General features: G+C 24.6%; 5 protein-coding genes across 5 annotated transcripts in view; 3 read left to right on the top strand and 2 right to left on the bottom strand.

Moving 5' to 3' along the window:
• Positions 1-8,673, bottom strand: part of LOC122499764 — a 67,037-nt gene extending 58,364 nt beyond the window's left edge. Inside the window, exon 1 of the mRNA XM_043608265.1 lies at positions 8,534-8,673. The gene's annotated coding sequence lies outside the window, so the exon portion shown is untranslated. The remainder of the gene's footprint in view (positions 1-8,533) is intronic.
• LOC122499765 lies at positions 2,624-4,826 on the top strand. The gene is made up of 2 exons (XM_043608269.1): positions 2,624-3,066; positions 3,401-4,826. Exons 1-2 carry the CDS (start codon positions 2,925-2,927, stop codon positions 4,018-4,020), a joined length of 762 nt encoding a protein of 253 aa, XP_043464204.1. The 5' UTR covers positions 2,624-2,924; the 3' UTR covers positions 4,021-4,826.
• On the top strand, positions 5,249-7,723 carry LOC122499766 (transmembrane emp24 domain-containing protein 7). Its single transcript, XM_043608270.1, has 3 exons — positions 5,249-5,606; positions 6,070-6,315; positions 7,013-7,723. The coding sequence occupies exons 1-3, from the start codon at positions 5,451-5,453 to the stop codon at positions 7,247-7,249; spliced, it is 639 nt and encodes a 212-aa protein (XP_043464205.1). The 5' UTR covers positions 5,249-5,450; the 3' UTR covers positions 7,250-7,723.
• Positions 8,674-8,963: 290 nt separating the features above from the next.
• LOC122499768 (CDK5 regulatory subunit-associated protein 3) lies at positions 8,964-13,769 on the top strand. The gene is made up of 9 exons (XM_043608271.1): positions 8,964-9,123; positions 9,194-9,368; positions 10,594-10,832; positions 10,913-11,183; positions 11,285-11,394; positions 12,339-12,626; positions 12,746-12,957; positions 13,046-13,217; positions 13,590-13,769. Exons 1-9 carry the CDS (start codon positions 9,118-9,120, stop codon positions 13,659-13,661), a joined length of 1,545 nt encoding a protein of 514 aa, XP_043464206.1. The 5' UTR covers positions 8,964-9,117; the 3' UTR covers positions 13,662-13,769.
• Positions 13,770-14,905: 1,136 nt separating this feature from the next.
• On the bottom strand, positions 14,906-18,088 carry LOC122499755 (acidic phospholipase A2 PA-1G-like). Its single transcript, XM_043608251.1, has 4 exons — positions 18,029-18,088; positions 15,470-15,610; positions 15,226-15,326; positions 14,906-15,102 (listed from the first exon to the last, which is right to left on the bottom strand). Exons 1-4 carry the CDS (start codon positions 18,079-18,081, stop codon positions 14,906-14,908), a joined length of 492 nt encoding a protein of 163 aa, XP_043464186.1. The 5' UTR covers positions 18,082-18,088.
• Positions 18,089-20,875: the final 2,787 nt, after the last annotated feature.

Genomic DNA, 20,875 nt, shown 5'->3' on the forward strand with positions numbered 1-20,875 from the left:
AATTTTAGTTAAATAAAAATTACGTTGTCTTAATAAGTAAAGAGCATTTTTATCTTCAAGCGATCTTAATATATTTTGCATTCTTGAACCAGAGGTTTCATATCTTAGAATATCTGAAAATTTTAGATATCTTTCATACCGATTCAATGATAAACCTTAGAAGCAAAAAATTATAGGTTATGTTTGAAATTTTTAAAATGAAAATACAAAAAAAAGGATCAACTGTCAATATAAATCATTGTTATTTAAGTCTTCATTACAACTAAAGTATTTAATAAACACTGATTTTAAATTGCAGTAAGTAAAAAGAAACTTTTAATTAACTAAAAAGTAAAACTAACATAACCTTAAACTGATTTGGATCTAAGGTCCCTTTCTGCCCAGCTGAAAAATCTTCTACAAGATCGTGTACACAATCTTGCACAAGATCATGTACAGGAACATTGACCCGAACCTACACAAGATCAGCAAGTGAACTTGTACAAGAAATTGGAACCAAGAACATGAACAAGAACATGCACGTGTACATTCTTGAGTGGCTTTTGAGTTCGAGAACATCTAGGCGAACATGCACCTGTTCATGCACATGTTTGTGTGTGTATTAAAAAACCGTTGGTTTTAGGTTTAAAATTTAAGAAAATTTAGATGTTCTCGAACTCAAAAGCTACTCAAGAATGTACACATGCATGTTCTTGTATACACGTTCTTCTTCATGTTCTTTGTTCCAATTTCTTTTACAAGTTCACTTGCTTATCTTGTGTAGGTTCGGGTCAATGTTCCTGTACATGGTCTTGTGCAACATCGTGTACACGATCTTTGTACAAGATTTTTCAGCTGGGTGAAGATCGCGTCACATATATAGTTTTAATATTATTATAATTATAATAATCATATATTCTGACATAGGAAATTCAGAGCAAAGTCATAAATTTTTATTAAAAGTTCTGAAAAAAATTAAATTTTTAGAATTCATAAGAAAATTCTGAATTTTTGTTTCTTTTTTGTTTGACTCATAAACTATAAAACTACCACGAATTCTAATACAAAACATTCAATTTCTGCGACAAAAATTTCTTTTTAAATAATTTAAATCTTGAACTATATCATAAAATAAATAAATTTAATGAATAGTATTACTTAAATATTTAAAAATTAATTCAATTTCAAAAAAGTTGCGTTTACAATTTTCATAAATAAATGAACTTCAAAGGGTTTCAATTTAAAATTTTATAAAATTTCAATTTTTAATGAATTTAATTAGAAATTTTAATGAACTTAGATTTTTGAAGAATTCTAATACTTCAAAATCTTCTAAAATTAGTTACATTTGTCAATATATATCTAATTAATTATTAAAAATAATGGATTTATAGAAGAATTTTAGTTAAAAACACTAAAAAATTGAATTTTGAAGAAGTTACAAATAATTGCAGAAATTCAATTATTTTCAAAAGTAATAAAATTATTATTACAAAATTCAATTATGTATGTTCAAAATTTACAAAAAAATCTAGACAAAATTCCAATTATTATCTTTATAAATAAAAAAATTCTTCCTCAAAATTCAATTATTTTAAAAAATTAGTTTTCAAGTAATGGAAATTAATTTCAATTAAAATTACTTTTAAAATAATGTTAATTAATTTTAGAATAATTTTAAACAATTAAATTAGCTTCTAAATAATTTAAATTAATTTTGCAATATTATTTTATCTAAATGAATTTCAAACAACGATCAATTAAACAGAAATAAAAGAAAGTTATAATATGAATAACAATCATTTATCACTTTTTAATTGAATATAGAGACAAAAAGTAGATTTAAAAATAAGTCCTTTAAACTTACGTGCAATGCGAAATTGGGCGTTGAGTTTTCTTCTTGTTATATTATTACGATTTGTCTTTACTACAAAAACCTTCCCAGCACTGTAAAAAGAAAGTTTCTATATTATAGAGCTAATTTTCAGGTAGAAAAATAGAAAATTTTCTCCAAAAATTGGTTCTAAATTGATAAAACATATTTTTACAGTCTGTAGAGCATTTGAAAAACTTTTCCCAGATGATGTTCGACATGCATGCCAAAGTCATACTGATGAAAATTTTCAAATGATTCCTTGATTATTTTTGTTTATTTCAAGGAATGTTATATTCTTGAGGATCTTCATTTCCGTTGAGTCTTCGGTGCAGAAATTCTTCCAGGCTGAAACAAATTTTTTATTAGTATAAAATAAGAGAAATAAATAAATATTTATTTTATATTTAATTAATTAATAAATATTTATTTTATATTTAACTAATTATTAAATATTACGTATAATTAAAATTTACTTACACTGTGAAGTTGACTTTACTTTCTTCTTCGGTTACTCTGTTTTTATTGTCGATTTACATAAAACTCTCTTTTAGTCTCTACAATTGTCAAATGAAACCTAATTTCAAACATTTTTAATTCTCAGAGGGAAAAAATGTATAAAAGAAAACAAAAAAGAAAAAAAATATTAAAAAAAGAGCAAAACAAATTTTTTCCATCATGCGGGTATTCTCGAAATATTTCTCTCCCACAAATAAATTCGATCCTGCGGGGCGCAAAACGAAATACTTACGTCACTGGTAAAATGTTCACAACACGAGAAGTTAGATCGGAACCGTTCGGAGCAGCTCGGCAAGCGTGCCTCATGGAAATGCACAGCACAATAGTTCCATTTGTGTATTCTCGTCTGCTTTTGTAAATGAAAAAAAATCCAAGTCACTTAAAAAATCAATTAAAAATAAAATGATATCCGTTGAAAAAAAATATTGAAAAGAAATTATTGCTGTTAATTGTGACAAACTTTACTGTTTATACTATATCGTTCAGTGTAGATAATTTGAATATTTTCGTGATCCGAACGGTAATAATTTGTGTTGCTTGTTGAAGGATCGCAATGGCGGATTGTGAGGCAGAATTATTAATAAATTTGGTTAAATCAAAACGTGCAATTTACGATTCAACAATGATGGAACACGGAAGTCGGAGCCTCCTGGAAAAATTATGGGAGGAAGTTGCTCAAGAAATGCATAAATCAGGTTAGAATTTTTTTTACATGTTTATAGCCTAACCCCTCTACCAAAAAGTTGTTGCTGATTTGAATCTCGTCGTTGGACCTCTATGTACTTAATTTATCTGTCAAAATTTAATTTTCGCTCTTAAGCAGGCTCTTAAGATACTTTGCAATAATAAATAGAATTGAAAGAATTTTGAAATTAAAGCTCAAAATCGAAGCTCTTAATCTACATTTCTAACATAACCTCAAAATTTGATAAAAACCGGTTTATAAAAACGAAAATATCATCAATTTAAAAATTTTTTTTTGTAAATATGCTACATTTTTACAACTTTTAAATATAAAACAAATTTCAGTTGCAGAATGCAAGGCAAAATGGGCATCACTTCGAAATTCTTATGCACGTGCATTGCGCGATGGAAAAACGCGAAATTCAGGCTCAAGTGGTCGTAAACGAAGAAAATGGTATTTAGCCGATTCGATGGATTTTTTATATAATTTTATGAATCAACATAAACCAAGTAGTACAAGTAATAATACGGTTGAATATTGGGAGGAGAAAACTAATAGTCTCGATCAAGAGGAAGTTATTGAATACGAGAACGAAGAGGAAGTTGAACATGAACAATTAGATTCAAAAATTGAATATGAAGATCCAACATCAACTGGTCAACAACAGCAACAACAACAACAACGTGCCAGTAATTCAATATCAAAAATAATTAAACCCACAATTATTAATGACGATGTTCTTGGACCAATAATTGAACATTTACTAACAGAAGTCAAATCATCGAGTGATAAAGAAAATCCCGATTGGAGTTTTTTTAAAAGTTTAATGCCCGATGTCGCGAAATTAACGGCAAAAAGACGGAGAAAATTTAAGGAAATTGTTCTCACTAATCTCAATAAACTCCTCGAGGAGGATGAAATCGAGAGTGCCGAATTTGTTCACAGAAAAGAATTTTTACATTAAGAGTTTTAAAAAAAAGAATATAAGAGACACCTACTACTGTTTAAAATTTCATTTTTCGTTTGAATAATCTGTCAATTGTTCGAAAATTTTGGTTTAAAAAAATGTTATATTTATTTAGAATATTATTTAAAAATAACATAATCGTTAATTCAATTAAAATTAATGAATTGCGCATAAATGTTTAATTTTTTTTAAACTAAAACATTCGAAAAATAACAATTATTCGTCAAAGTTTTTTTTTATATGTCGAATGTATCATATTTTTCCTTCTCATCTAAGAATTTATAAACAGAAATTCTTTTGATAGCATTTCAAATGGAAAAAAAGTATTTTTTACTATGTATTCACTATTTTTTTTAAAGATGCTTTGAACTCTTAAAATTCTATATTTTACCGTATGAATAAAATTTTACACAAGTACAAAGAAAATGAACCAACAAAAATGATAAAACGTAAAAGAAATAAAAAGAATATTTCAGACAAGCATCCAAGACCAAAAACAAGAATATTTTTCTTTTCCATATATATAAAAAAAAGTAAAATATTATAAGAGAAAAAATTTCCAACCTTAAAAGTGCTACATTTTCTTTATGATAATGAATTGTTTTCAAAAATTTAATTTAAGGAAATAATTTATATTCATAATTTTGATTTCGTTTTAGAAAAAAAACATTCATGTATGAAAGGGGGGGGTGAGAGATAGGGATAAAAATAAACTGTGATTTATTGTATAAAAGGGATTAATATAAAAAAAAGATATATTGTTTATTAAGAGTTTTAATAATTAATAAACTTAAATTTCAAAAGCAATAAAACGATTTTACATTAGAATGCCTTTCCAGTAAAAAATTAAAGTTATTTACTATTTTTTCAGAAGGGGCCGTCCATAAATTATACGTAAGACATTTAGGGGGAGGGTAGGGGGGGTCAGCAATAATTGAATTATCAAAAATCTTTGAATGTAAATTTATAATTTTCTCTATTTTCAATTACAAATTTCCGAAAATTCAAATGAATACAAAAAATAATTACATTTTAAAATATTATTTTTAATATTTTGCTGAAAAAAATCATGTTTAAAATTTTTAATTAAAATTCATCAAATTAATAATAATAAAAAATGGATGTTGTCTATAACTTTTTAAAATTCCCGCGCGAATATCGAAGCAGACGACACGTACGTGAATTTAGACAAAAATGGGCATTTTCAGGTATAAAATGTTTGTATAGCAGAAAGGAGATAATATCCGGCCACGTTATAAAAGTTCTCCTGTCTTGCGTGTGATTATTTTTGTTAAAAAACCCGGGTTTTTTTTCAGTGAAAAATAATAAAACGTAATTTGTGATTTATATATAAATGTCTTCTAATTAATAAGGAGATTAGATTAAAGAAAAATTTTATTCTTTTTCGACAAGGAAATTTAAAAAAAATGAACTTTTGGTCAGTGTGTTTTCTTTTTATCTCGTTTCTTGCCACGATATTACATGTCAGTGGCATCGAGTTAACCTTCGAATTGCCCGACAATGAAAAGCAATGCTTTTATCAGGATATTGAAAAAAATATTTCATCTACTCTAGAATTTCAGGTAAATTTAATTTTTAAAAAGGGGAGGGGGATCCCCTTTTTCTATTTTTTTAATAGTTTTAAATGTCACTTTCAGTTGGAAAAAATTGTTAGGTATTTATTTTACTATAAAATTTTCAAACAGGAAAATATTTTCCTCTTTAACTGGAGAAAAATTTAGAAGATTCTTTTTTTTTTCCTCTTCAAAACAGGAAGGAAAAAAGTTTTAAAAATTCATTGTTAATGTTTAAAGTGCCACATGTACAAAATTTTCAATTTACATGTGTTTGTTAATTATCCGCGATAAGAATATGACAAAGGAATAATTTAATTTTTCCCCAGATAATTTTCTTTTAGTTCAGTATTATGGGAAAATTTTAAATATTCCAAATAGTTTAATTTTTAAATATTCTAAATAGTTTAAGTTTTAAATTTAATATTTATTTTTCTTTTAATTGGGAGATTAATTCATTTTTATGCGACAGGTTGTAACCGGAGGTCAATATGATGTGGATGTGACGCTAGAAGCGCCGAATAAGGAAATTATTTATCGTCAAGTGAAATCACAATTTGATTCTTACACTTTTTCGCCATCAACGTCAGGACCCTACAAAGCCTGTTTCAGCAATGAATTCTCGACATTTTCACATAAAATCGTTTATATGGATTTCCAGGTCGGCGAGGAACAACCTCTGCCCGGAGTTAATGAACACGTAACAGTGATGACTCAGGTGAAATCTTATAAAACAATATAAAATATTTATAAAAACTTAAATATTTTTATTTAAGTTTTTAAAAATATTTTAGACAATTATTTTATTTAAATAATACATTTAAATATAGTAATTATTGCAATATATAATTACGCTAATTATAAAAAAATTAGTTGTGAGCTGAACATTGGTCTTAAGGTTCGGTCACTATAGGGCCGAACAAAAAAATAGTTATAAAAATAGTTTAGTATTAATATTTTTTAAATAATATTTAAAATATAATTTTGTCTTAAGGTTCGGTCACTAGGGCCGAACTACTATTAAAAAAATACTTTAGTTATTAATATTTAAAAAATAGTTTAGTATTAATATTTTGAAGATAGTATAACATTAATATTTTAAAAATAGTATAACATTAATACTTTAAAATAGTTTAATGTTAATATTTTTAAAATAGTTCAATGGTAATATTTTTAAAATAAACTATATTTAAAATTTTAAAGATAGTTATAACATTAATATTTTTAAAATAATCTATATTTAAAATTTTTAAAATAGTTTAACATTCATATTTTAAAAATAGTTTAACATTATTACTTAAAAAATAGTTTAATATTAATATTTTAAAAATAGTTGAATATTAATACTTTAAATAATATTTAAAATATTTGAAATAGCATTTAAAGTATAATATTGTTTCTTAAATGTATTCCAGATGGAATCGTCATCGCAAGAAATTCACAAGAGTCTATCGACAATTCTCGATCTACAAACTCATCATCGTTTACGTGAAGCGCAAGGACGTAAAAGAGCAGAAGACTTAAATGAACGCGTACTTTGGTGGTCCTTACAAGAGACCCTCGCAATTTTAATAATCAGTATTGGACAAGTGTATATTTTGAAAAATTTCTTCACCGACAAGAAACCATATCAATCACTTTCGAAAATGTAAATTTAAATTTAAAAAAAAATAGAAAATGTCATTTTTTTTTCTTTTTTTTATTGCTGTTAATTGTGTGTATTATGAGAAATCCTTTTTGTTATTTTTGAAATCCAATCATGAAAAGTAAAAAAAAAAAAAAATAGACTGGATTTTTAATTTTTTCATATAAGAAAATGCGTGTCATGTGTGTAACTTGAATATTAATTAATTAATTAATTTATAAAGAAGGTGAAAAAAAAGTAGACATTATTGAAGGTGCTCTCACATAGTGTCGAGTTTTTCACTTATATATACAACAAAAAAAGGTGTAAAAAAATCATTTGAGATCCTATATTTATTTCTCTTGTAGAACATCGACAGACTGCAAGTTATATTTTTTGGGAAAAAACCGCATAAAAAAGTGATTTTATTCGAAAATTTGTATCGCTTTTTTGATATCTTGTGTATGCGATTTGTAATAAATAATTAAAACAGTTGTTTAAATTTTCGTCTTTTTATTATTTTTTAAAACACTAATTTTTTTTCCAAATAGAAAATTTTCAAACTTTAACTTTATTCTTTTTTGCAATCCTTTGATATTTTTATTAATAATAATAAATAAATATTTATATTAAATAAATTTCAGGAAATTTTTCTGGATTTATAAATAAATAAATAATAAAATTATTTATAGTGGAGTTTGACATAACCTCAAAGAAATTTTTTCTTTATTATAAATTACGCTAATTAATTTTGCCAATTTTAATTATTTTCCATTTTCGATGTGAAAATAAAATATAGAATTTCATTAAAAGAAATATTCTCTACAATAGTTTATATTTCAAATCAAAATTAAATAATAAATTAATTCCAAAGTTAAATATTTGGTTTAAAAATATGTTAACTTTTGGAAAAAGAATAAAAATCCTTTTTGTTCTACTTAATTTTTTAGGTTATGTCAATATATAAAAATATTTTGATCTTTCCATTCGTATGTATCAAAATGACGAAAAAAACCGTTATCTTTTTTTTCAACATAATAAACTTGTATTATTCTAATAACTGTATTATAGAAAATCATAACCTTCAATTTTTACTATTTTTTCACTCCTGCAGTGAAAATTTAAAAAAAAACAAAAAGGCGAAACGACAAAAAATTGCCATATTCACGTAAATTGTTAATTGGAAAACAATTAAAAAGCCGATTATTATTTTCTTTTTTCATTCGCTCGCTAACACGTGTATACTGACAATTGAATTTTTGTCGAATGTTTTTATTTTCTACATTGTTGTATTAATAAAAATTCTACTTACAAGAAAGACTTATGTAGACTTGTCGATGCGTCGCCACACTTGTTTTTTTTTAAATAATAAACACACAACTTTTAATAATATTAAAAACTTTCGAGAGAGAAAATAAATACACTTTCAAGAACAAAAACAAAAATGATCCGATGTTCTGGGTACATTTCGATATATCGAAGATGACAAGTATCGAAACTATGTGCAAACAAGTAGACAACTTCAGAGTGAAGGGGATTTTGAAATATGGTAAGTAAATGTAAATATACGTTTATTTTAGTTTAAAAGGTTAAAAAGTAATAAAATTTACTATAAATAAGACTTGTTTCTGTCATTTTTCTAAATGATGAATTTTTATAATTTATAACTTTCTCTAGACGGAAATACGTGTCCATTTAAGACAGCCGGGTAAGTAGTTGTTTGTCTAATCCACCTCCTTACCTCTCGATCCTCTGGATATTTGAACATAACCTTAAAAATCTTGTTTTATATATAGAAAAGGTAGAAAAGTGAGAAAAAGTTCGTAAACAAAACGTCAAACAGCTGGAAACTGTAGTTATCTTTTTAAAAAAAACAATTAATAGAAAATATTAAATATGGAGGTAATTAATTTATTCTACAATATAAACTTCCGGTTTATCAAGAAATTTAACTGTTTCTCTTTTCTTTCAGGAACAAAATCTACCGATTGATATTAATTCAAGTAAACTATTGGAATGGTTATTAAATCGTCGACATTGCAAAAAAGACTGGCAAACTCACATTTTGTCAATTAGGGAAAAAATTAACAATGCCATTCAGGATATGCCGATTCATGAGGAAATTGCCAAACTCCTTTCTGGAACACGTAAGTATTTTAAAAAATTGTACAAAAATGAAAAAAAAATTATTTTATTTAGACAGTGTTTTTATATGATTTTTATGTTTCACCTTTTTCCCGATTCTACATGACCAATAATACAAAGCTCAATTCTACACAAAGATAAACTCATCAATGACCGATTCTACAAAACATAACTGTATTAATGTAGACAAATAATTAAAGAACAAAATTCAACAGACCGACCCTACAAACTATAATTGTACTTCGAATTTAAATATCCAAAACTTTAATCATCCACAGACCGATTCTACAAAGACCGGTCCTACATAATAAGAACAAATTAATTTTCTTAATCATCTACGGACCGACTCTACACAGACCGCCTCTACATACAATCAATAAATAATTTTTCGCCAATTTTTAATTGACCACAGACCGATCATACATAAAAACAATAAATCAATATTTCCAATTTTTAATTAACCACAGACCGACCCTACATAAAAAAAAACAAATTAATTTTTGCCAATTTTTAATTAACGACAGGCCGACTCTACACAGGCCGACCCTTCATAAACACAATAAATTAATTTTTCCAATTTTTAATTAACAACAGACCGACTCTACAAATACCGATCCTACATACAATCAATAAATAATTTTTTGCCAATTTTTAATTAACCACAGACCGACACTACACAGACCAACCCTACATAAAAACAATAAATTAATTTTTCCAATTTTTAATTAACCACAGACCGATTCTACAAAGACCGACGTTACATACAATCAATAAATTATTTTCGCCAATTTGAAAATTGTTTAATTTCAAAAATGTTTGAATTAAAAATTTTTGAAGATCTTAATTTTTATGAAAAAATAATAATGATTAAATATTTATTTGAAAAAGAAGCAATGGAACATTTTTCTGAGTAATAATTTTTAAACTGAATGAGAACATTCTTTAGAGTCAAGGAGAAGTAAGAATTTTGTCTTGATTTCAAGGGAAAATTACATTTTTTAACCTGGAAAATTCAGGGAATTGGAAATGAGCAAAAGCTTAGCAACCCTGTATTTGTTTTTAAAAAGAGTATCAGAATGCGAACGTCAATTATTGTATTTTAATGTCTAGTGTTAAATAAGCATAAAAAGTGTAACTCCATTGTTATAAATTTTAGTTTTAAAACAATTAATAAATTATTATTAATTATTAATTACAAATTGTAAAGAATTTATAATATTTTTATAGACATAAATTATTTTCATTGCAAGAAGATTGTTGAGATTCTTAAAGAGACTGAAGCCGATACGAAAAATTTATTTGGTCGTTATGGATCGCAAAGAATGAAAGATTGGCAGGAAATTGTCAAACTTTATGAGAAGGATAATCTCTATCTTGCCGAAGCTGCACAAATGTTAATAAGAAACATTAATTACGAGGTTCCAGGCTTTAAGAAGCAAATTCAAAAATTGGAACAAATACAAAACGTGAAAAAAATTGAATTAAACATATTACCTTTTTTTAAAATAATTTTTTTGTATTTTTAATGAATATATTACTTTTACAGGATTTAGAGAAAAAGGAAATCGAATACAAGAAATCGGAAAATATTGCCCATTCGGAATTTAACACCTCTTGTAAACAATTGGGAATAAATGGTAATTGTATAAAAAAGGAATTAGTTGAAAGACTAACGGAACTTCCGGAAATCTATAAACGCGTAGCGAAGAAAACAAAATCTCTAGGAAATGTTGTTGAATTTTATAATGCTTTTGTGGAATTTACACTTGGAAGGAAACACAGCGGTGGTTGTATTTCACTTGTGCAATATGTTGTTGGTAAGAAAAAAAACAAATTATTATTATTATATTAATTAATTAATAAACAAATTATTATATGAATTGTTTTTTGTTTTCTAAATTTATTTTTTCCTTTGCAGAAAAAGGAAATACTACAACGTATGAATGGATTTATGGAGAACCGCCATTGTCTGTTATTGAAACTCCATTGGATATTAGTCTCGATGATGAAAGTCAATTCGATGACAATGTAAGGAATTTTCAAATAATCCCTGTTGTCTGTAAGGCAAAAAGTAAAAAGCTGCCAAAAATTGGTGCTTAATAAAATGTTTGGAAAATTTAAAAAAAATGCTCATTGAGCGCGAAACTTGTTAACGGTATTTCATGTCAAGATGTTATTCATTGCTGTGTAAAACTAAGACAAGGTTCGTGCTTTCTTGAGAAAAACTCCCTTTTAAAGCAATCTTACACGTCAATTTTGCCATTGTTTTCTTAAAGGTATCAAACTAATACCAATTTGTCTCAAATTGATACCAAAATTAGGATTAAATTATTATTTGATTCAAGTATTGATATCATTTTGTTGAAATTTGGTAAAATCTTTTAAAAATAATTGAATTTTTGAAAAGTATAAATAAAAATGATCAAATTTTTGGAAGAATTTTAATTATAAACAGGACCATGATTTTTCAAAATTTTTATTTTTTTAATGTAATTTTTCGAAAATAATTGTATTTCTTAAAAGAATTTTTGTATAATTTAAAAAACCAAATAAATTTCTTTTTGATGAATTTAAATTAAAAATTTTGAACATTATTGTTTTCTTCAAAAAATGTTAAAAATAATTCTAAAATATTATTATTTTTGGAAATATGTAATTGAAAATATTAGAAATCATGAATTTTAAAAAATTAGAAGCTTACTTTCATTTTTAAATTTACCTTTAAAGATTTTTCATTAAAATTTTTGGATAATTCAATTATTTTCAAAATTTGCAATTAAAATTCTTCAAAAGTTGATTTTTCAAAAATTATAACAAAATACTTGAAATATATGAAATAAATGAATTATTTTCAATTAAGTTTTACAAAATTTTAACTATTCAAGGAAATAGGGTACGATTAAAATTTTTAGATTTAAGGAAGAAATTTATATTGCAAAAAAAAGGAATTAACATTTTTTTTCCGTATGCAGATAGATTTTGGTGATAATGAGAAGGAGGAGGGAAATATCAGTGGTTTGGATTTGAATGGAGCAATTGATTTTGGCGATGTTAATTTAGCGGCCGAGGGTGATATTGATTGGGGCGATGTCAATGTAGAGCAAATTGGAGAAGGTGAAATTGATTATAATATTTCGCTCGAATCGGGAATTGTTGTCGAGGCAGACGGTCACGACGGTGGAGTTGCTACTGGAAAGGAAGCTCTCACAGTCTTGGACAATCCCTCAACGAGAAATGAATTTATCGATCAACTTTTTGAGGTACAGGAGAAAATTTTTTCATTTTGAAAAAATAAATACAAAAATAAATATTTTATTTATTACAAAATAATATTACAAATAATATTAATATTTATATTACAAAAATAAATATTTTTTAGTTGGAGGCATTCCTGAAATTGAGACTCTACGAATTTAAAAGTGACAATAATAAAAATTTGTTAACCATGAGTCAAATGCAAGAAGCCTCGTCAATTCTTCAATTGGCAACCTTGGACAGTACACAAAACATGCTGGACAATTTACAAATTATTTTAACGGAAATGTTGGACTCGAGAATTCAACATCTTTACAATATTAAACATTCACCTCGGTAATTTTTTTAATATTAATTAAAAATTAAAAATTGATAAAGAAAATAAATTTTTGTTTTGAAGAAATAAAAATAATTTTTTTTACAGATATGTGGATACATTGACAGCGACTTTAAAGCAGAAATTGACTATGGTTGAAAAAATGAAGAGTTTACAAACAACGATGCAAAAGAAGAAGGATGAGACTCGACAGCAAATTGTCGATATTCAACCAATGTTAAAATTAGTAGTTCAAAGGACTAAGGAACTTCAAAATAAGGTAAGAATTATAAAATAAAAATTACTTTTTCAACTTCTACAAAAAAATTTGGCCAACGAAAAAGTTTTCGAAATTAGAAAAACATTGTTTTTCTAATTTCGAAAACTTTTTCGTTGGACAATTTTTAGTTACTTTTTCTTTTTTCCTCAATTACCAAATTTTATTTGAATTTCTTCCTTTATTTGTAATTTCATTTCAGGTGAAAATGTGTTCTTAATAAAGTGTTTGGAAAATTTATAAAATAGCAAGAACAGAAGAAAAATTTCTGTCGGTTAATTTTCTATTAGAACTTAAATACTTTTTAGTAATTAAATTAAATTAATTAAATTAATTTTTTAGTAATTATTAACAAGTAATTATTTCAATTCACAGATTGAGGAGGACATATCGAAAAAGTATAAAAACAGAAGTGTTTACTTAACGGGAGGCGTGAATACTTTGTGAATTTCTTTTTAATCTTAAAGGTTAAGGGTTTGTTGCATATTTGAAAATATTTTTAATTTTGCATTTTAATTTGTTTATACAACAAAAAATACACTGTTTTATTATAAATAGAATGACTATACATTTATTTGAACAATTATTTATACATTTATATTCATTATTTTTAAATTATATTTTTCTAAAAATTCCAATTTTGAATCTTTTTCATTTTGGTGAAAAAGTTTTCAACATCGGGAAAATTGATGAGAATTAATGAGAATATGTAAAGGGAAAAAAAGAGTTTAGAATCAAAATTTAAAATTCTTTAAAGAAGTCAAGTGCCCGTGGAATTTCAAAATCTACGTCACGTTTTAATAGTATGAAGCAGAGCGTGAAATAAAAAAAAAATGTAAATCGTTCGATATATTTCCTTACGTGAAATGCAGACGAAATGGAAAGTTTTATTCTTTGGGAGAAAGTTGACTATTCAAAATTTTATCTTAATAGTTCATGAACCACAATTACGTTCTTTTTAAATTATAAAAAATAATAATAATTAGTAATAAAATTTCATTAGTTATAAAGAAATAAAATAATTTTTCAAACTAAAATAAAAATGGGTACTTAAATTTTAGTTAAGTTCTATTTTATTTAATTAATAAAATTAAGTTCATAAAACCAATTATAGAAAAACTAATTAAAAAGTAAGATTAAAATTTTTTATGACAACTTTAAATCTTGTGAGATTTTTTTCTCACCTAAACGTAAGATAAAAATCTTTTTGTCGCAAATCGATTGTTATCTTCTCCTCCTGGGATCTTGGCACAGAGACCTGGACCTTTGTCATTCATAATAAAAAGGAGAGTTATCTTCATATATGTGTTTCACGGGACATGTATAAATTAGTAAATTACATGCTTTTGCTTTTATGTTAACTCTCAAAAGCACTTTTCAATTCTACTGTCAAGAACAATTTCCGCAAAAAAAACGAGAGAAATAAGTACATAAAATTTATACTTTTCATCATTAAGGCAATAGGACTCTCATTTTTCTAATTAATAGTAATTTTGTAATTATTTTTTAATTGCGAAATATTTCTTATTTTATAAAATTACAAGATTTCTTTCTTTCTTTTATTCTATTTACAATAGTAACATTTACAATAGTAACATTTACAATAGTAACATTTACAATACTAACATTTACAATAGTAATATTGACAATAGTAAAATTTATAATTGCTGTACAAAAAATTTATTTACATTTCAGTGAATATGATTCTTTGAACAACTAGACGTAGTTCTATTATGTTTAGGAATAAATTGACGCTTTATATTATCACCACAAGATCTCTTAATATCTTGACAATCAAATCTTGCGATACACTTAGCAAAGTCTCGATCGCATCTGCATAATTGTTGACCCCATGAAAGTTTTTCAAATCTATCCTCTTCATCATGATCTGAAAAAAATTCTTTTTTCATTAAACAATTATCGTTTCCATTGTTATAATACGAACAGAGATCTAAATTCGTATTTAAAACAAAAATTTTAATCTAGAAAACGTATTATTTTTTCAACTTACCACAAATTGGTTCATTTCCCTGGCATCTCCAATTGTAATTCCATACTTTGCCAAGTGGACAAGAAGTAGTTCCATAACATTCGTCGTGTAACTGACAACACCTGAAATTGTATATATTTTTTATTATTTTATTAACTTATTTAATATTTATTAATAAATAAGTTCCTAAGGTAGCAATTGCTACGCTTACAAAGAAAGTATTTGAATATAAATTCTTTTTTTCTGAGAAACAAAAAGTAATTACCGGTCGATGCCATCGATAGCTTCTCCAGAACCACCCCATCCACAAAAACAACCATAATTATTGTAGGAAAATGGTCCACAGTTACTGACACAGTCTAGTACGTAATACAAATTCCAAAGGGCTCTTTTGGATCGTCTGTGACTAATTAAAAGCAATTTTTAATATAATTTTTGCAAGCTTAAAAATTATATTTAATTCGTACTTCTATAATTATTATACTAAAAGCACTTAATCGTGGACATTCGGAGCGCATGCACTGGAGTGGGGATAATAAGAGTGACAGAGAAGTTTGCGTTTCTCTCTCTCGCTCTCATTGTCCCCACCATGACGCTTGGGCTCCGCTTCCGCTTCTAAGTTAAGAATAAAATAATGAATAAAAATTAATTCTATTCTTTTTGAAAAAATAACAACAATATCAATAAAAATAATAATATTTTTAATAATAAAAATAACAATAATAATAATTTAAATAATGACAATAAAAATAATAATATTTTAAATAATAAAAATAACAATAATCATAATTTAAATAATGACAATAAAAAATAATATTTTAAATAATAAAAATAACAGTAATAATAATTAAAATAATATCAATAATAATTATTAACTAGAATAATCTTCGTATTTTATTCTTTCATTAATTCTGTCTGTCCACACTTTGAGTTTGAAGTAAGTTTTTGTGTATGCTTCTGTTTTTTCTCATTAGAAAATATTGTTTGACAAATCGAAATAATGCAGGTATTTTTCATAATTTAATAATAAAATAATATTTGAAATTAGAAAATTTAAACAAAATTATGATTAACAAATAAATTTTGTTTATTATATGCTTTTTTATAACAAATTTCCTTGGACTGATCTAAATTATGCAAATTTTCCTCCTTTTTATTTATAAAAAAATATTAGAAAAATGTTAATTGTTAAAAAAAATTATGATTAAGAAATAGGAAATATATGCTTAATTTTTATTTCTCAATAACAATATTGTTCACAAACTGATTCTTTTCTTTTGGGAAAAAAAATTACTTATTTCCGTTTCTTAATATTTTTGTAGAAAATTCTCAATTTTCATAAGGAAATAATTTGCATCATTTCTATTTCTTAATTACGATTGCTTTAATAAAATTTAAAGTTTTTTAAAAATAAAGGGAGAAAAATGTTTAAAAAATGCTATTTGTCAATTACAAATTTTAATTGAAAATGAAATTAAAAATCTTTGAATTTTTAGAAAATAAAGAAAAAAATTTTACTCAAAAAAATGTTCTGTTACATTTATTTACGAATTTCTTTAATTGTAAAATTATTCGTTCTTTGAGAATTTTCAAATATAATTTAAAATTCAATTTTACGAAATTTCGATTATTCGGAAATTCTTCTCTATTAATTATATATTAGAAAATAAAAACTTTAAATTATTTAAAAAAAAAAATTAAACTTAACTTTTTCAAAAAAATTAATTTTTCAGAATTGACAGTTAAAAGTATCGAAAATTCAAATTTTCAAATATTTTAATTTGAAACCTTTTCAAAATTATTCAATTATTTAAATACAAAAGTAAATAATTTAGCTATTGAATAATTGAATGTTTTTTAAAATTTAATTCTTATAAAGAATTTTCTCAACAAATTTTTAAATAATTGAATTCTTTTGACGAATTTTAATCAAATTTTTAAGAATAATTATTACATCTTTCGAAGAATTCGATTAAAATTGTACTAAAAATAATTAAAATCCTGCGATGAACTTTATTATTTATGAAAATAATAATTGAATTCCTAAAAACAAATTTATTATTTATAAGAATAATTGAATTCATAAAAGAAAATTTATTATTTATGAAAATAATTAAATGTTTGCATACAATTTTATTAAAATTTTTTTTTAATAGTTGAGTTCTTTTGGGAAATTTATTGAAATAGTAGATAATGAAAATCATTGAAATGAGGAAAATTTTTGAAAATAATTTGATGGTGGAGAAGAATTTATTATTAAATTATGATTTTGACGAGAATTTTTTTTATTTTGAACATAATTAAGCTTCTCCAAAATTCAATTTTTTCAAATGTCTTTAACTAAATTTTTTCTATAAATCCATTATTTTTAATAAAATTAATCAAATACATATTGACAAATTTAACTAATTTCATGAAGAATTTGAATTATTAATATTTTGCATAAAAATCTAAGTATTTTTAAATTACCTACTAATTAAATTCATTAGAATTTAAATTTTATAAAATTTCAAATTTTGAAATATTTAAGTAAAATTATTCATTAAATAATTTCTAAGTAATAATTTTATGATAGTTGTTCATTGTTAAGTTAATTGTTAATTGTTAATTGTTAAGTTATTTGTTAAGTTAGGAAATTATTGTCAGAAATAGAATTCATATTTTATTTTTATGAGAAACAGTTTAATTTAAAAAAAACCTTGCTATAGTAGTAATAATAATATAAAAATGTTAAAAGAATTTTTTTTTAAAAAGCCACATAATTTAAATAATAAGTAATCTAAGATTTTTATTATTTAAATAATATAAAAACATAAAAATGTACCCAAGTCCTAAGTGAAGATCCTGCTCCAAAGTTACATTTCTATTTAATTCCATTTCATGGTTGCTTGGAACTGTTAAAAAAAAATTGTTATTAAAACAACATGTGACAATTAATTTTTTCAAAAATTCTAATTTTATATTATAATAATTTCATTTCAAAATTTAAAAACAAATTGATGGCTTTTTTAATTGTCTTTACCATTTTCTAGAACGTATCCATTGGCACATTTAAAATTTTCAAATATTGTAAAAATTACAATAATGGAAAGAATGCTCAGCTTAAACATTATAAATTAATTAATTAATAACTCTACAAAATTTTAACACTTGTAGTTTAAATTTTTTTTTTTTTTAATAACAGTAATTTGTTAACTCAATTTCTAAATCGACTTTGATGCCATTTATCGAAATAGGCAACGCTTTATATACGAAATCGAAAACTATTGAATAGAAAATAATAATTATAATAATAGTAAAAATAGGAAATAAAAATTTTATCTTAATTGTTACAGAAATTTTGATTCAAGTTGTTAAAATATTTGTGTCATTGTCTAATGAATGTCATACAATTTTCTACGTGCGTTTATATGGGTGTGTAAACACGATACTGTACTTTTTTATTTATTCCATACAAAAAGTCTAATTTATTTTAATCTAATTGAATTAATTAGCATCAAATTTTACATAGATAACAAAAGGTTATGACGCAATTACTATTAATTTCCGTATTTAAATTAAATGAACACTTACGTATATGAACTCAAACTTAAAAATAGAAAAACCTTTTTGATAAGAAATTATAGAAGAAAAGGGAAGGGGCAACCTTTGAGGTTGTAATTTACGCTTTAAAATTTTTAATAAAAACTAGTATTGGTAAAATTTCTTTCATTAAAAATATGTTTTAGTAAAACTTTTTAAATTATAAGAAAAGATATAGAATTTTTAGTAAAATATTTTTGGGATTAAAGGCTTGACTGTAAATATAAATATAAAATAAATATATATGTTTTTTTTGTATTTAAAAAATATAAGTTTTAGTAAAATTTGTATTAAAATTGAATTTGAATTAAAAAGGACAATGAAAATTTTGTTTAAAAAATTGTTTATTTTAACTCTTAACATTGATTGTAGATTGTTTACAATTTATTTCTAATTTTTTTTCAATCTTAACTCGAGATTCTTTGCTATCTATTTACAAATATTATTTACAATTACTATTTATAATTTATTTTATTGCTATATTTTAAATAACTTTTCGAGTTTTATTTAAAGACCAACGGAAAATAGAATTGTGAACGTGAAACGTGAGATAGAAAAAGATACAGACATACTATTTCTGTCCTTTTCATGCTTTGCGTTCGCAAATTACTTTCAGGTACAATATTGTGGATAGGCCTTTAAACATGCGCGCGCAACAATTTTCGTAAACTGAAAGCTTTTAAATGTGAGAGAGAAGATATTTCTATTCTTTTCTCTCTCATGTAAAAATTTACAATTTACTATTACAGATTTTAGTTTACTTATTCTTTATTTTTTTATATTGGATCATTTGATAAAACATAATGATACCAATAATGATAATGACCATGGGCACGACTATAGTTTCTATGCTGATGAAGTACCCAGTGATATTGATACGCTTCGCATGTAGTTCCTGCTTTTACTGGTTTGGGAACAAATTCAGTTTGATTTACTTCATAACCTAAATTTTTACATTTGTTCTCTGAGTCGATACAATCGTACTTTTTCACACATCTAGCAAAGTATTCGTCACATCTGCATAATTGTTCACCCCATGATAAATCTTCAAATTTTGTAAATCTATGATTATGATTATAATAGTCTGAAAAATGAATAATAATACCATTAATATTTTTTGTGTAATTTCACTTAAAAATTAATAAACATAACCTAAAATATTTTTCACGCATAATAAGTGAAGCATCACACAAAAATAAAAATTGAAATAATTTTATTACTTAATAAATTGACATGAAAAAAAATGTTAATAATTATCAAAACATACCGCAAACTGGATTACCATTGATACAACTCCAACTGTAATGCCATGCTTTGGCTAATGGACAAGAAACACGGCCATAACAATCGTCATGCTGCTTACAACAACTGAAATTTACATGTGAAAACTGAATAATATAAATAAATATTTATTTTAGTCTCTTTTTTTTAAATATAAATAATTATATAATGTGATTGATGAATATAATAAAAACGTAATGTGTTGATGAATGATAAAAAAATATTTACTATATTTGAAAGACTTTTTAAATACTTCGTTAAAAAAAAAAAAAAAGAATTATAAAAAATAAAAATTTATATTACTTATCAATGCCATCGACAGCTTGTCCAGAACCACCCCATCCACAAAAGCAACCATAATTGTTGTAGGAAAAGGCACCACATTCATTGCCGCAACGTAATACGAAAAACAAATTCCAAAGTGCTCTTTTCGATCGACTGTGACTGAAATAAAGAATTTATTGTGTAATGACCTTAATCGAGGGAGTAGAGAGAATAATGTGGTTGACAGAGAAGTTCACACGTTTCTCGCTCTCACTCACATTACCCCCCACTCTTCGCACATGCGCTCTGATTCTTCTAAGTTGGGAATTAATAATAATCAGAGCCAACGTTAACAAACTTCATTAATTCATTTAAGAATTAATAAATTAATTCTAATAATTATTTATAATATTAAACATCATTAATAATTATAAATAAAAAATGAATAAATAATTTATCATCTTAATTAAAGTATGCAACTGCAGGCAGACTTCTTCTTTAATTAATTCTATTCTTTTTGAATAATACATTTTTAAACCCAAAA

This window comes from Leptopilina heterotoma, unplaced genomic scaffold (assembly GCF_015476425.1).
Source record: "Leptopilina heterotoma isolate Lh14 unplaced genomic scaffold, ASM1547642v1 Lhet_174, whole genome shotgun sequence".
NCBI lineage: Eukaryota > Metazoa > Arthropoda > Insecta > Hymenoptera > Figitidae > Leptopilina > Leptopilina heterotoma.